This window comes from Myotis daubentonii, chromosome 5 (genome assembly GCF_963259705.1).
Source record: "Myotis daubentonii chromosome 5, mMyoDau2.1, whole genome shotgun sequence".
NCBI lineage: Eukaryota > Metazoa > Chordata > Mammalia > Chiroptera > Vespertilionidae > Myotis > Myotis daubentonii.
Genome location: NC_081844.1, coordinates 33,512,266 through 33,527,917, shown reverse-complemented (window position 1 = coordinate 33,527,917; position 15,652 = coordinate 33,512,266). Strand labels below are relative to the sequence as shown.

The 15,652-nt window shown below is 58.0% G+C and overlaps 1 protein-coding gene across 1 annotated transcript; it reads right to left on the bottom strand.

Annotated features, from left to right (window-relative positions):
• Nucleotides 1-305: 305 nt before the first annotated feature.
• EFNA2 (ephrin A2) lies at nucleotides 306-13,901 on the bottom strand. The gene is made up of 4 exons (XM_059697377.1): nucleotides 13,239-13,901; nucleotides 3,850-4,163; nucleotides 2,174-2,239; nucleotides 306-1,695 (listed from the first exon to the last, which is right to left on the bottom strand). The coding sequence occupies exons 1-4, from the start codon at nucleotides 13,382-13,384 to the stop codon at nucleotides 1,574-1,576; spliced, it is 648 nt and encodes a 215-aa protein (XP_059553360.1). The 5' UTR covers nucleotides 13,385-13,901; the 3' UTR covers nucleotides 306-1,573.
• Between the last annotated feature and the right edge of the window lie 1,751 nt (nucleotides 13,902-15,652).

Genomic DNA, 15,652 nt, shown 5'->3' with positions numbered 1-15,652 from the left:
CCCTGCTGCATACTCAGACCCCGCCTGTCCTCCCTCCATCCTCCCAGGGATCCCTGGGGGATAGGGGGCTTATTCCCATTTCTCAAAAGGAGGAAACCCAGGCCCATGGGTGGCAAGGAAGGATATAATGCCCCACAAAATGCTTGTTCTAGGGCCGGCCTAGAAGATGCACAGAACAAAAGAACCAATCATGATCCTCCCCAGATGTCCTTTCAGGACACCCCTCCCTAGCAAGGACCTGACTCCCAAATTACTAGCTCAAAGCACTCCTCTGAGGGTCACCGGCCTAACATAGATGCACACGCTAGAGGTTTACGCTTATTTTATTATTAAAAAATACAGAATCCAAAGCTGATTGTGACGGGAGGGGGGAGGCCCTGTCGCCAGCTCCAGGCGAGGCAACACCACCACCCACGCCAACCCTTACAAAAGGCCCCCCCAGCTGGCACGCCTGGTGGTCTCCCAGCAGCTGTGCACCATATATATTTATATATAATATATATAAAACACAGATCAGGAAAGGTGGGTAGAAATATGAAATCTGTATAAATGTGCTGTTTGCTTCATGAAAGTGTCTTTGGGAGGGGTTTCTTTTTGGCAGGTCCACCCCCCATCTTGTAGTGTCCTGTTTTCTTTTTTCTTATAAACATTATTAGTCACGGAGTAGAGGGAGAGGGCTCTGACCGACGAACAAGCTTATTGCAAAGTGTGGCTTCTACTCTAAAAAGTCCACCCACCCTCCCACCAAAATAAAAGATCCCCCTGAAGATGTGAGAAAAAAAGGAACTGTCCAGTTCGTCCTCAGGAATACAGTAAAAATAAACCACAGTATATACTTCCTGGCTCTATTTACAGAAATGTAAGGTCTTCTTGGGCTCAGGGGAGATGGTGAGAGGCTGTGGAACACAGCGGGGAGCTGTGATTCGGAGCGGCCGGAACTCCGGGGACTCTGGTGAAACAGCATGGGCTTCCACTCTGGGCGACAATCACCAGGCATGAGGAGAGTGGGGCTGAGGGGACGAGAATCTGAGGTGGGTTCAGAGTCCCGGGCCAGAATCCAGGGGTCTCACCCTTACCCTTCTGCCTCATACTGGCCTGTCCTGGGGCATCTGGGGGGTCTGCAGTGGTCTCCAGCCAGGACCCAACAAATGGAGCAACCAGACTAGGGGTTACCCATCCCCATCCCCCAGGGGGCCAAGGACCACCACCACCACCCCCACAAACTAATGTGTTTCCTTCCAAAGTCACTGGCGACAGCAAGGAATAAATTAAATTAAAAATTCAAGCCTTTCTGATCCAACCATGAAAAATAAACAAACAAAAAAACCCAACATCGCTGATAGTTTCTCAGGTTCTCCAGTGCCCCTGAGGAGATGGTCTGGCCAGGGGCTGTACTGACACCCTGCCCCTCAGGCATCAGGGGCTGTTGGCTGTCCCTTGTCATTGGGGCTGGTTCTGGAGCAGGCAGAAACCCCCTGTAGGTGGGGGCAGCACCAGTTGAGGGAGAGCCAGGTGTCTCTATTTGGTCTTGGATTCGGTCGTCCAGGTGGGGCCGGCATCGTGTGGGCCAGAACTAGGAGCCCAGAAGGGTCCAGAGTACTGGGACAGTGCTGAGGAAGAGCTGACAGCTGCCCAGGCTACTGCACGAATTATTGCTGGTGAAGATGGGCTCGGGGGCCTCATACAGGGTCTCGTCTGGGGGACAAGGAGACCGAACAGTCAGCAGCAGCCCAGACCCCTCCCTAAGTGGCCACCCCTCCATCTGCTCCCTAGGGCTTATCCAGACCTGATCATTGAATGTCTCAACCCTGGCACTCGGGTGAGAGCTGCAGGAGTCCCCTTGTCTCTGGGTGTGGCTGTGGCTATGGTGTTTCAAGAGCTCAGAACACAGGCCCTTTGGTCCATCTCAGGAAACTTCCCTGATGCCCACACCCGGGGGTGATGGCCTCAGTGAGGTGCTTAGCAATGGGTTTCAACCTTCACTCTTGAAGGTCTGAAATGTCCTGATTTGCAGATGGGGAAACTGAGGCTCAAGGGCGAGCCTGCCCTTGCTGAGGTTGTGGGACTTCGTAGGCTGTGTTGTGATCATCCCCTGACTCTACTGACCACTCGGTGGATTCTCAATGAGGACACAAGGGTGTCCTGGACCCTGCCGGACTCCCTGAGTACTTACTGGTTGGCCGCACATAAACCTTTAGCCGAAGGCAGGGCCGGTCAACAGCATTGGGTGGTGTGGCAGCTAGAAGAAATGGGTTGTGAGTTAGTGGGGCAGGGGGGTCTGGGTGGCCAAGACCTCCTAGCACAGTAACCCCTTTCCCCAGGCTGGTACCCTTTCCTTGACCCCAGGTGGGGATCCACCCATAAAACTCCTAATCATACATCAAAGCCCCAGACCCAGTGCCCCCCCTTATTTCCCAGAAGTCCTCCTGCACATGTCCCCTGACCTTCTCTGCTGAACTCTAGCCTCAAAACTGGAGGTGTCTGTGTCTAGCTCCATCATGTACAGAGCAAGGTTCAAAGGTGATAGATAAAAATGTTTGTTTTCAATTGACCACCCAAAACTCAGTATAACCAAACGATTAACATGGGAGCAAATCCCTGCTCTCCGGGTTACTGTTGACAAATCACCCCCATCTAGGCTTCAGCGGGCACACAGGAGATACTGTGAAAATGATTACTTCCACCTGGGAGACAACAGAAGCCAGTTACCCTGGAAGGGGAGCTGATTCCACTTCTCCTGGAGCCCACACTACAGAGGTCATATGCACGTGGAAATACATGGGGTCTCACACCTAAAAAGTCACCATTATTGATCCCTGCTTCCTGGCCAACATGACATGGGCCCTGGAGCGGGGAAGGGATGGTGCCACAGCTCAGCCACGAATCAGAAGGGAGGGGGCTGGCAGGGAGCACACATGTAAACAGCTGTGGGCACCCAGAGCTATAGCCAGGCTTGTCCCCACCTGTCCTCTCAGACTGTCCTCTTGTCTTCGGCTGCCACCTTTGCCCCAACCCCCAGAAGCCCCTTACTCTGGGAGATGAAGATAAAGAGCAGATAATAAAAATAACATCTGTCACAGAGACAGGACAAATAATTACAATGATCGTCTTTATGAAACTCCTATCTCAGAAAGAAAATGTGATTTTTCTTATATTACAGGACTGAATATAAACACTTTCTTCCCCCTGCCTCCACCCCTTTCTTCCCTGAATTAAAAAGAGGTCCAAACAGAGCAGAAAAGGAGGAGAGGGGCCTTGTGAAGTTTAATTTGACACAACAGGAGCCGGAATATTGAGGAGCTGGGTCCCTTCCCCGCAGCAGGGGTTGGATGGTGTGGCAGGGGTAGGGCCAGCGGGATCCCTGCCCAAAACAGGATGTACTGGGCAGAACAAGGGCTCTGCTCTCTCCCCTGGCTTTGACCAAGCTCCACTCTCCCACCAGACTCAGTGTGCCTCAGTTTACCCCCTCAGTGCTTTGGGGGGTGGGCAGCGTTGGTCTCAGTGTGGGACAGACGGTTGGGTTGGGTCATGGCTCCCCCAGAACAGAGGTCCAGTGCTGATCTTGAGGCTGAGGTTATATGTATATATGTTCTCCGCCGCACTCTGAGCCTCAGTTTCCCAATCTGCAAAATGGGGACTCTGACAGTGGGCCTCCAGGGCTTGCTGGGAGGATAACGAGCCCACCCAAGAGGCTGACCCCCACCCCAGGACAGAGGCCAGTGCGGGACAAGGAGCGGGGCGGAAACCACGCCCTGGCCCCCCACCCCAGGCCCTCGCCCCCTCCTGGCTTTCGACCCCGCCCCCCCGCCCCCCGCCTCTCCCGTTTCCCGGCCCCGCCCGCCCACTCACAGATGTAGTAATACTCGTGGCCCGGGCGGAACTCGAAGCCCAGCGAGAAGGGCGTGAAGAGCTGGAACTTCTCGGAGAACTTGAGCGGCCCCCCGGGCGCTGCGGGCCGGTTGCACTCCCAGCGCTTGAAGCCGCGCTGCCGGTGGTCGCAGGAGGCGTGGCCCTCGCCGTTGACCATGTACAGCACGTAGTGCTCCATGCGCTCCGCCGGAGGCAGCGGCGCCCCGTAGTGCGGGCAGTAGATGTCCAGGTAGTCGTTGATGCTCACCTCCACCGTGTAGCCCCCGCGGTCGTCCGCCGCACCCGCGTGGAACCTGGATCGGGGGCCGGCGGTGAGCTCGGGGCGGGGCCCCATAGCAGACCGTGGTCCGGGGTGAGTTGAGGGGACGTGCCAAAGCGGGGGCGGGGGCCGAGGGATGGAAACGCGAGGGGCGTGGTCTGCGCGGGGGTGTGACCAGCACGGGGTGGGGGCGGTCTTAGGAGACCGCTAGGCGGAAGCTGAGAAAGGTTCGAGGGTGCGAGCCCACGGTCCCCGGTCTGGCACCCACGCCCCACCCTGCAAGTCCCTGGCCCAGCAGACCGGTCAGCTGGCAGGCGCCTGAGCCCGTGGCCTCAACGTGGTGGAGCTGAGGGGGAGGGACCGCATTCAGGGCAACATGCAAACGAGCAAGTACCAAGTGATTCGGAATCGTCTACACACACACACACACACACACACACACACACACACACACGCACACACACACACACACACACCACCCCCATCCCCACCCCGCAGGCCCAACATCTGGGCCCCTCTTGGCAAACAGGCTCCACACAAGCTGCTCCCCCACCAGGAAGTCCTTCTCCAGAAACGTTATTACGGCTTGACTTCGACACCCCCTCCTCCAGATAACCCCCCATCCTGCCCATCAGATGCAGCTTCCTTGGCTCTCCTCCTGCAGATCCGCCGGCCAGGAAGGCCCAAGGTGGCGTGGGGACACAGGCCCGGAGTTCTGGCCTCCTCTGGGCAAGCTGCCTCAGTGTCCCCGCAGGTGGTGGGGCGGAGTGAAGAGCACCTCAGGCACCCCCTCGGCCTAGCTCAGAGGTGTCCTGGCTTCACTCCTTCCGTCCCGTGACCCCAGATCGGAGCCTCAGGGTCAGGCAGCTGCCCCCCAAGCTCCTGGTCACTACGCCCGGTTCCCCGACCCATGACACCTCCGCCTCCCAGCCCGGACCCCCGGCCTTGCCAGGGAGGTCCCTTTAGACTGGCCGCTGAAGGCCCTCTGGACCCAGCCTTGTCTTGGGAGGATGGAGGTCAGCTGGGCAGCTCCCCTTCCATCACCACCTCGGGTTACAGCACCAGAAGCTCTTAGATCTTCCAGACATGGTCCCCAGGGTCCCTGTCATGTAAATGCAGAAGGAGACAACAGGGGGGCCTCCCAAGAGGGGCTTATTAGCACATGAAAAGCCTAAGCACCGTGCTTAGAGTGTAGGCTCCCCCAGGCAGCCATCTTCTTCCTCCCTGTATAGGCAAGGAAAAAGGGTGGGCAGCAGGGAGGGTGCAAGCTGCTGGGATTCCAGCCCGCCACTCTGTGCTCACCCTGCTAGCAGCCCCAGCCCGTGGGAGGGAGCTCTATGTGACCCCCATGCCAGGAGCACTAACTGGCACAGCTGGCACCTGAGGGGGCAACAGAATTATCTGATGGTAGGGGCTGGCCCCCTGAGATGTTGCACCAGGCAGGGCAGGACCCCCCCAGGAGTGGGGATGAGGCAGGCAGAAGACCCTGCTCACTTGTGCCTCAGCTTCCCCATCCATCACTACAGCAGTGATTTCAAGTCTGTCACTAAGATCCAGGCTCCCAGAATTTCAGTTCTGGGAACAGGAAGGAGCAGACTCTCCCCAGCCTCTTCCCCATTCTATTGGGTTTGTCCAGGGTTCGGGAACTCATTCCACCTCCAGAGAGGTGGGAAGGCTTTTGTAGAATAAATGTGTCTGGCAGCTAGCCTCAGGAAGGGGGATCGGGCTGGGACCAGGGTCAGGCTGAGACAGGTCAGCCTTGAACTCTGCCCATCCCGCAGGCTGCCCCAGGGCTATCCAGGCCTTGTCTGTCCTTCAGCCCCTTGGGCTTGATTGATGCAGAAGCTGCTCCAGGCTTTTTGAAGAGTCATTTTCACTCCTTCCTGGCCCCACTGAAAGCCCCATTGATCAGCCAATCGATGGCAGCGGCAGGCAGCCAAGCACCCACTTGGGGACTGGCTAGTACCTATGCAGGGCCCTGGGGGGGAGTAAGGAGGGGGTGCCAGGCTGGAAGGGCTGCCATCCTGGCCCCCAACACCTCTGGGCCTCAGTTCCCCTTCCTGTCCCTGGCACAATGCCCGGGGATGCACACATAGCCTGAAAGAGAGCCTGGCTTTCTGCTGGGCTTTCTTGAGACCAGAATGGACTTGGGAAAGTGGGGCCACGGCGTGACCCTTTCTTCCCCCTCCACCTCTGCCTGTGTCCCCCGTTACGTTTGACCCCCTCCCTCCCATTGCACCAGATGCTACCATCATTCTCTCTTCACCTTCTGAAAAGCATTAGAGACCAAGGCTGCTTTCTTTGCTGGCTCAGAAGCCAGACATCTGTACCCACCAGGTCAGCCCGTCTCCTTGTCTCCCAAAACCCAGGGCTCTTTTCTGAATGTCAGTCGGACTCTGTGATCCAATGGCTCAAAACTCTCTCCACTGCTCAGAATCAAACTGCCCTCCCAGGCCCACCAGGCCCGTGTGGCCCTGACACACGCCCCCTTATCACCCTCTGCCTGCCTTCCAGCCTCTTGGCTGTTCCTGTTCCCACCCCAGGCTGTTGCACACACTCGTCTCTCTGCCTGGAATGGTTTCCCCTGCCTCCCCAACCTTACCATGTATCTCATTACGATATCATCATAGTTTTACCTCTACATAGCCCGCTGTCTGCCCTCCTGGACAATGAGGGTTGGCCTCCTTTTCCGCTCCTTCCTGGTGACCCACACCGACCTTATACATATTTGGTGCTTAATACATATTTGTTGAGCAAACCAAGGCCAAGGATTCAAGGTGTTAGAGTCTTGGAGAGCAAAAAGTGGCCCCCACATGGGGAAAAGAGGCGAGTCCCAAGAGAAGCCCCACCCCTAGCCCCCTTAAATGGGCCATTTTTCCCCTTCCTGGATTTAAAATAGTGACAGCCCTAGCTGGTTTGGCTCTATAGAGCTATGGTCCTTGGACTAAAGGATGGTGGGTTTGATTCCGGTCAAGGGCACATACCTCAGTTGCAGGCTCCTTCTCTGGCACCGGTTGGGGCATGGGTGGGGCAAGTGTAGGAGGCAACCAATCGATTTGAATCACATCAATGCTTCTCTCTAATTCTCCCCCTCCCGTCCATGCTCTCTAAAATCAATGGGAAAAAATATCCTCAGGTAAGGATTCACACACACACACACACACAATTCCCAGTTCCAAGTTGGGTAGCAAGCCAAGGGCAGGCGCCTCACCCCTGTTTAGGTGTTAGAGAGGCCCAGCCCCAAAATGGAGCCTGGGGCCCAGTTCCTGGTGCATGCAATACAAAGCCTGCATTTCCTCCACTGGGGCCTTAGCTTGATACGAAGATACTCTGTGGTTGCAGCAGATAGAGCAGAAGTTCTCACCAAGGAGTTAGTGACTGAGTTGGGATCTTTCCTAGGTAGAGGGTTCCCCAGGCTTTCAGACCTCCTGCTCCCATCCCCACCCCCGCCCCCACCCCCACCAGCCACACCTTTGCCTCCATCTAGACCACCCTGCCAAAGTCTGCTCCTCTAGGCAGCCCTCCCAGCCCTGGGTGATCCCTCACTGACCAGGGCTCCCTGTCCTGCCCTTCATGGCCACCCCAACCTTGCCAACTGCCCCCTCTCCGCAACCACCTGGCAAGCTGCTAATTAGCTCCAATTGGGCAATTGTCAAGTCATTAGGAGCTAATAGAAAAACAACTAATTAAGGATCTCACCCAAAATGGTGGGGGCACTTCCCAGACTGGAAGCTGAGGCTCTGGTGAGGTGGGTGGCACGCCCAGGCCCTGGGTGCCCATCTGGCACCCTAGTGGGGCAGAGCCCACTTGTCCCTGCCTGCTGCTCCCAGTGAGGTCCCTAAGGCCTCAGTGCCCACCCCTAGGCTTTCCAGGGGCCAAGAAGACATTTCTCCATCTGAGGCCTGGCCACCAGGGCTGGGCGGCTGGGTGGGGCCTCAGGGGAAATTAGGGCCCCAAGTAATGCAGGGTTGGACACAACATGTATGGCCTTTTGGTTGCAGGGGATTCGCTGAGTACAGGGTGGGCACAATAGGTGGGGAGGGGACACAGAATCAGCTCTAGCCCTGGGCCTCAGTCTCAGTAAGACATGGCCCAGATGCATAGGCCTGTCTTCCCCAGAATGCACGCAGTGTCTCTGACACTCCTTGGCCAGCCCCAGACCCGGTTGCCTCTTGGAGAGGGGTGATGCCCAATTGAGCCCGCTTCCCCCTGCCCTTGGATGACTCACTTAATCTGGGTCTGTGAAATGGAGGGTGGGTGGGTTAGGGGGCTGCATGGCTGGGGTGTGGGCTGGGCGAGGGGGCAACTTGACCTGTGCAGTGAATTAAGCCCTTTGAAGCCAACATCCTTGGGTTGACAGGGAGACTGAGGCATGGGAGACCAAGTGCCTACAATAGCCAGGTGGGTGCAGGGACAGGCGTGTGCACCTGTAGCGGGGTCTGGCTGGCCGCCAAGTTCAGTCTGATTTGTGCTCACACATCAATCTAGGATGGGAGCAGCATGGTGGGGACAGCAGTGCGAGGGGGCTGAATGGAGCAGTTTTGAGGCACTCCCACCTGGTGGGGGCCTGGGCTCCCTCCCAGGTGGGGCATGGCTGGCCATGTCACCTATTCCTGGAACATCACTATCATTGTGGATTTGGGGGCCTGCAGGCCCCTCCTCTTGCCCACAGGGACTGCCTCGGTTTCTCCTCTCTGTGCCCCTTAAGACTCCTACTACGTGCCCTAGCTGGTTTGGCTCAGTTGACAGAGCGTCGGCCTGCGGACTGAAGGGTACCGGGTTCGATTCCGGTCAAGGGCACATGCCTGGGTTGCAGGCTCGATCCCCAGTAGGGGTCGTGCAGAAGGCAGCTGATTAATGATTCTCTCTCATCACTGATGTTTCTATCTCTCTCTCCCTCTCCCTTCCTCTCTGAATCAATACAAATATATTTTTTTAAAAAGACTCCTACTGCCATCGGCTGAGGGGCATAGCCTGCCAGCCCCGACTTCATGGAGGAGACACAGGTTCAGAGCAGCCAAGCTGCCCACCTGAGATCACACCTAGGGTTCTAGGATCCATAAATCCAAGTCCAGACCCTCCCACGCCTACTGGACCCCACCTTCTGGCCCCAGGCCCCCAGACCCATCGATCTCGCTCTCCAAGCCCCGCAAGCGTCAGAGGGTGAGTTTCTTTCAAACAAAACAAAAAAGCCTCATGCGGCAAAATACAGCATTGCCCCTTCAGAGCCACCTCCCCCAGAGGCCCAGGCAAGGCCAGCAGGGATGGGGATTGGGACAGAGGCCCCACACCTACACTACAGGAACACCCTCCCCAAACCCACATTTCCCACCAGGCCATTAGAGAGGAAATGTGGGTAATCTGGAGGCCCAGGGGAGGGTGGCAAAAGCCCGAGATGCCTGGTAGGGGTAGGGACTAAGCCCAGAGCCCCCACCCAGGTTGGCAAGGCTGGGTCCAGTCTGGCTGAGGTGTTCCAGTCAAGTGGGGAGTATGAGGGTTGGCAGGTACCCTGCATGGTTCCCGCTGTCAACCTCAATGGAACCCTCTACACCAGCGGCCGCCAACCTGTGGTCTGCGGACCACTGGTGGTCCGTGAGGTCCGAAAGGTTGGTGACCGCTGCTCTACACCACAGGCAGCATGGGACCCGAGGGATCAGCAGGGACCCACCTGGCCCAAAGAGGAGGTGAAGGGTGGGCAGGGAAGCATACTGTGCCACCATCAGTGAGGCCCTGGGACAGCCAGAGCCAGACTGTACATGCAGACACACATGTGCTCTCCACAAACAGACACACTAAAGACACACATGTGCACACCACACACAAACACATACATTCTCTCCATGCACAAATATGCACATGCAGCCGAAACCGGTTTGGCTCAGTGGATAGAGCGTCGGCCTGCGGCCTGAAAGGTCCCGGGTTCGATTCCGGCCAAGGGCACGTACCTGGGTTGTGGGCACTTCCCCAGTGGGGGATGTGCAGGAGGCAGCTGATCGATGTTTCTCTCTCATCGATGTTTCTAACTCTCTATCTCTCTCTCTTCCATTCTGTAAAAAATCAATAAAATATATTAAAAAAAAAATATGCACATGCAGATAGGCATATGTCCCCCCAGACACCGCACACATTCCACACACAGACACACTCCTGCAAATGTGTGATACACCCTCCACACGTGTGCACTCTGGGCATAATCACATAGACACCTGTGCAAACAAGCCAGGGCCGCCATACATAGGTAGGCACATGTATCACCCTGCCACACAGACATGCACCTCCCGGGGTCCCTAGGACCCCCTGTATGTCAGGAACAAGAACACACCTCAACACATACAAACACATCCTGCAGCCCCTGCACCCACCATGTGCACAAATGCACACGTAGGCCCACATTCGGCCAATGGCCAGGCCGGGTGAGGGCAGCTGGCCCAGGACCCTGGCCCAGTGCAACCCAGCTGGGGACAGGCTCAGAGACACCAGCAATGGACAGCAGCTGGTGGGGGTGCCAGGGGAGGGTGGCTGGACTGGCGACAGGACCCCACCCTACGACAGCAGTAGAGGTAGGTGCGACGCTCCCTCTTCTGTTAAGTCCGCAGGCCAAAGGAAATATCTGCACAGCAGGAGCACATAACTTGGGAAAAAGCTACACACTTACTACCTCAGTGTAGGTACCAGGCCCAGCCATGCGAGGGCAGCTGGCCTCACCGCAATGCCACCAGTGCCTGTCCATCTCCACCTGAGCACAGCCGCCGCTCATGCTCTGCTCTTCTGCCTGTCTGTCCCCGCCTCGAGCTGCCCAGCCCTAGCTCTGTCCCCTTCCTCACAGTGCCTTTTGTGTGTGCCTCTTTCAGGCTCAGTGACCCCACCCCCTCTTCTCGTTTCTGTCTCCTCAGCCTGCCACAGCCACCAATCTCTCTGATTTGACCCCATCCTTGGCTCTTCCAACCAGGCCTGTCTCTCATCTCTGTTCCTGGGACTACCTCACTCTTCAGGCCTGCTCTCCGACCCTGTGCCCCTCCCCAGGCTGTGGTCCCTGGACTGGGTGCCCTTGGGAAAGTTGCATTCCTGGGTGCCTTCAGACCCTGCGGCCCAGCACCACCCTTCCTTCTGAGATACCCCATTACTGGGCACAGGTTCCAGTCCAGCCACCCCTGGGCACTAAACCTCCCAAGGGGTTCCCAGGCACCAAGGTCCCCTTTGGAAGAGCTCCCAACTTCAGCAATGAATGGAGTCCCGATCTGGTCCCATCCAACCCCCACCCCCATCACAAGCTGTCAGGGGGGGTCACCTCCCACCTGGGACACCCCAGGCAGGAGGATGAGAGGGAGGTGAGAAAGGTATGCCGGCCAGGGTCTGCACCAGACAAGCAAGGCCATCCCCTTAGGCGGCTCCTCAGAGCGGGGCTGTTGGGTCAGCAACAGTGGTGACCAAGTGGCAGCAGAGCCAGGACTGGGCACCTCCTTTCCCTGGCAGGATCCTGCCAGCAGCACAGCCCTGTGGCAGAATGGGCAGAGGGCTGCCCCAATGACCCCCATCTGTCCCAGTTCACCCTGGTTCGTCCTGGTTTGTTTGCAGCTCCTCATGTGTTTGGCATTTGCTAGAACAAAGGACAGGCCATGACAGGGACAGGGATTTTGGAGCCGTAACCAAAAACTTGGGCCGGGAAGCACTGCCTGCTGGGCTCCCTGCTCAGCCAGCTTCAGGGAATAACCATAATCAAACCCACATGTGACCAGCGGGGCCAGTGATAAGGGGAAGGGGTCCAAGGTGGCCTGGCCAGCCCTCCTTGGCATGGGGTCTCTATCCTGTGCTCCAGGGTCCGACCCTGCAGCTGGGCAACTGAGGGGAGTGTCTGGGCGTACTCCCTGCCCCCACGGCGGACACTGGCCACCCTTGTCCCACAGCCTGCCTCAAAGACTGCCCTTTATGCAACTTTCGGCCCAAAGACTTGAGGACAGCAGGGAACAGTGGGGGGACGGCAGGCTTAGAAAGGCACACGGCAGGAATTGGAAATGAAGAGAAAGTGATCAGTGGCAGAGGGGCAGGGAGCTGGGAGGCTGGCCACCTAAGACCCCCATGTACAGCCCTGCCGCCATGGGAAAGCGACCATGAGTGCTGAAGCTGGTACTAAAGCCATGGGACCTTGGAGCCCTATCTCCATGGGACCCCTAGACTACTCCAACCTTTAAGACTCAGGGCCAGCCCAGAGAGAGGCTTCTGCTATGTCCAGGATGTGGTCAGTCACCAGCAAACTTTTCTCATGTTCTCACTTTGCTGCCCCCCAGATTCTACTCAGCACCCAGCACTGAGGAGGTTGTGCAGGCAGGCAGGCAGGCAGGCAGGCGTTGGCACCTCGGCAGGCTAGGAAAGAGCCCACCTGGGTCCCTGCCCCAGCTCTGCTCCCTTGCCTGACCTTGAGCCAGCTGCTCATCCCCTTTGCCCCTCAGTTCCTCCCATCAAACACTAGGATTGGCAAGGGTATTACCGGTCAAGACTCCTGGGACTGACCCCCAGCTCCCTAGGTACCTCAGTCTCCCCCGACCTACAAAGTTTGGACCTGAAACCCTAAAGTGCAGGTGGACCTGGGTCAGTAGGAAAGTACATTCCAACTTCCTCAAGTTATACTGGGGACCTGCTGGCAGGATGTACCTGTGTACCCAGGGGGCCAAGGTCCCCCATCTCCAGGTGCAGCTCAGTGCCAAGGTCCCGAGGGAGCCCCACCAACTCTGAAAGAGGGTTACCTTCCCTGGAGAGCCTCAAGGGATGGAGTCCCCCAAGTCTGGAAAGGAACTTAGGAAGCTGCACAGCTTCTGAGGATGCCAGAGGGGATCCCCAAACTCCTGGGGATGGCGGCGCTCTGGGACATGCAGGCGCAAGTCCCCAAGACTGCATGGCAGTGGGACACCCTGGAAGGGGAATGCATGAGTAGCACGAGTACCCCAAACTCCGGGGGTGCCGGGACTCCCTGGGGGCTCCCCGGGGACCGGGCACCCGCCACTCCAGAAACAGCGAGTTTGGGGGACGGGACACCCAAGCTCAGGGTGGGGAGGCCGGGCCCGGGGGGAGGGCATCTGGGGTCCCCCAGCGCCCCGTTCCCACCCGTGCTCACCTGGGGTTGCTGCGGTTCCAGTAGACTGCGTAGCGGTCCGAGTTGGCTCGGGAGGCGTCCTCAGCGCGCGCTAAGGGCAGCGGCGGCGGCGGCGGCAGGAGCAGCAGAAGTAGCACAGGCAGCAGCGGGCGCTGCGCGGGCGCCATGGCCCGGGTCCGGCCGCCGCGCTCGCCTGGCCGCCGCCTGCCAGCCGTCTCCGCCTCCTCTGCTGCCGCCGCCGCCGCGGAGCAGGCGGGCGGGAGGAGGGCGCGCCGGCGCTTCGAGATCCCCGGCCACCCCAGGCTGGGCGCGCACGACCTCGGGCGCCGAGAAGTCAGGCGGCGGCGGGCGGGGCGCCGGGGTCGCCCCGGGCGCCGGCCCGGCCGCGCGGACTCTCGGAGCACGGGCCGCCGTCGCCGCCACCGCACCCGCCGAGGAGGGGCCGGGGCTCCAGCCTTTGTCCCTCCCGAGCGCCGGGAGGGCCGCGGGCGCCCCCTCCTGCCGTGCCCAGGCCACGCGGGGGTGGGCGGGGGTTCCTGCCTCAACCGCGCCCCCAGCCCCGGCCAAAGCTTCCCAGACACCTCCCCCGTCCATGTCCTTGGTCTGGTTGCTTGGACCCCCAGGGTCCTGCTCCAGAGATCCCATCATCACCATGTAGCCATGATCGAGGTTTCCTGAGTTCCTCTCTGTCACCTCCATTCAGGCCACCAAGCCCATCTGCAGAGCCTGGCAGTTCAAAGAGCAGGAGGAACAGAGATGGCTCACCCCCATCTTTCAAACCCAAATCCTAAACCAGGCTGAGCCCACTCCACCTCTCCAGTCACCTGGTGGAGGCTTTTTAAAAATATATTTTTTTATTGATTTCAGAGAGGAAGGGAGATATATTTTTATTGATTTCAGAGAGAGAGAAACATCGATGAGAATCATTGATTGGCTACCTCCTGCACGCCCCGCTACTGGGGATTGAGCCTGCAACCCAGTACCCAGGCATGTGCCCTTGACCAGAATCGAACCTGGGACCCTTCAGTCCGCAAGCCAACGCTCTATCCACTGAGCCAAACCAGCCAGAGCACCTGGTGGAGACTTTTGCAGTCGGGCTAACCAAAGTCCACTGCTGCCCCCCTGGGAGCCCACAGGACAGTCACACCTCTTTGGACCCCCGTTTTTTCATCCAGAAAATGGAACAGGAGTCCATACCTTGGCATCTTCAGCAGATAAGTCGACAAGATAAGACGCCTGACAAGGGAAGAATGGGAAAGGCTGGCGATGGAGCCTGCAACTGATATTTGTGCCCTTGACTAGAATCGAACCCATGACCCATCAGTCCACAGGGCAACGCTCTTATCTACTGAGCAAAACTGTAGGGAACAGTTCTGTCTTTATGCATGCCACGGGTTCACCAGACTGAGCTTGTGGAGTTATGCTGTCACCAAGTGCTGAATGTTACATACCAGTGGTGCCCAGCCAGGTTTTGCTTCTCTGGTTTGTTTCCCTCACCCAGGCCTGCTGCAGGGTCCAGAGCCAAGAGCTCTTGAGCTGGAAGGTCCCCATCTAGATGGCTGAAGCTCCTCCCAGGGACCATAAGAGGCAAGAGGTGGGCAAACTAACCTTCGAATAAGACACATCCCAGCCACACATCTCCACTGTGTTGTCCCCTAAGCTTCTCCCTGCCCCCATTTCTCTGCCAGGCCACACTTCCCAGCCTTTGCGTGGCTGCGCCTGGAGTATCTATCCTTCTCTCATTGAAATTCTGTTCTTCCTTCAAGGCTCGTCTGACCCTGGGCCTCCACCTCCCACAGGATAAGACTTTCAGCCCTCTGTCCTCTAGGGGAACTCAGCTCATTCTGTTCTGTCTTGTGGGTCCTGTCCTCTGACCTGACTGCAGATGTCCACCCCAGGGCTGGCCCAATGACTCTGAGGAGGAAAGAGCCTGCCTGTTAGTGGTGGTTGGGGCAAGCCCAGGAGGCCCAGAACCTGTCTACCAGTGGTGCCCTGGGCCTTCAGACAAACTCTCTGGACATCCCTGGAGCAAGGGCTCACCCCAACTGGCTGGCTGGCTGGTTCTTTGGGAAACAGAGGGGCAGCCACTTCCTAAGCAGAGACCTAGTATCCTAAGCAGAGACCTGGTAGCTGGCCCAAGCAGAAAGTGCTGCATGTACCCAGAGTGCCAGCATGCCTGGCCCAGCCCAGCGTCCTGTCTGGCAGAGGGGTCCTTTCCAGAAGTCTCCTCAGCCGTTGGAGAATCCTCCTACTTTATAGGACCTCACAGATGGGGTGGGGCTGTCAAACCCAGCAGCACTGGACCTGCACAGGGGATCGGGCAGGACACCACTGGCAGAGGGGACCTACTCCAAAAAGGCCAGCGTTGGGTCAGCTCATTTGTACGCAGGGGCCACCTCTGTGAAAGCCACCTCTGCGAGAGCCACCACTGCCTC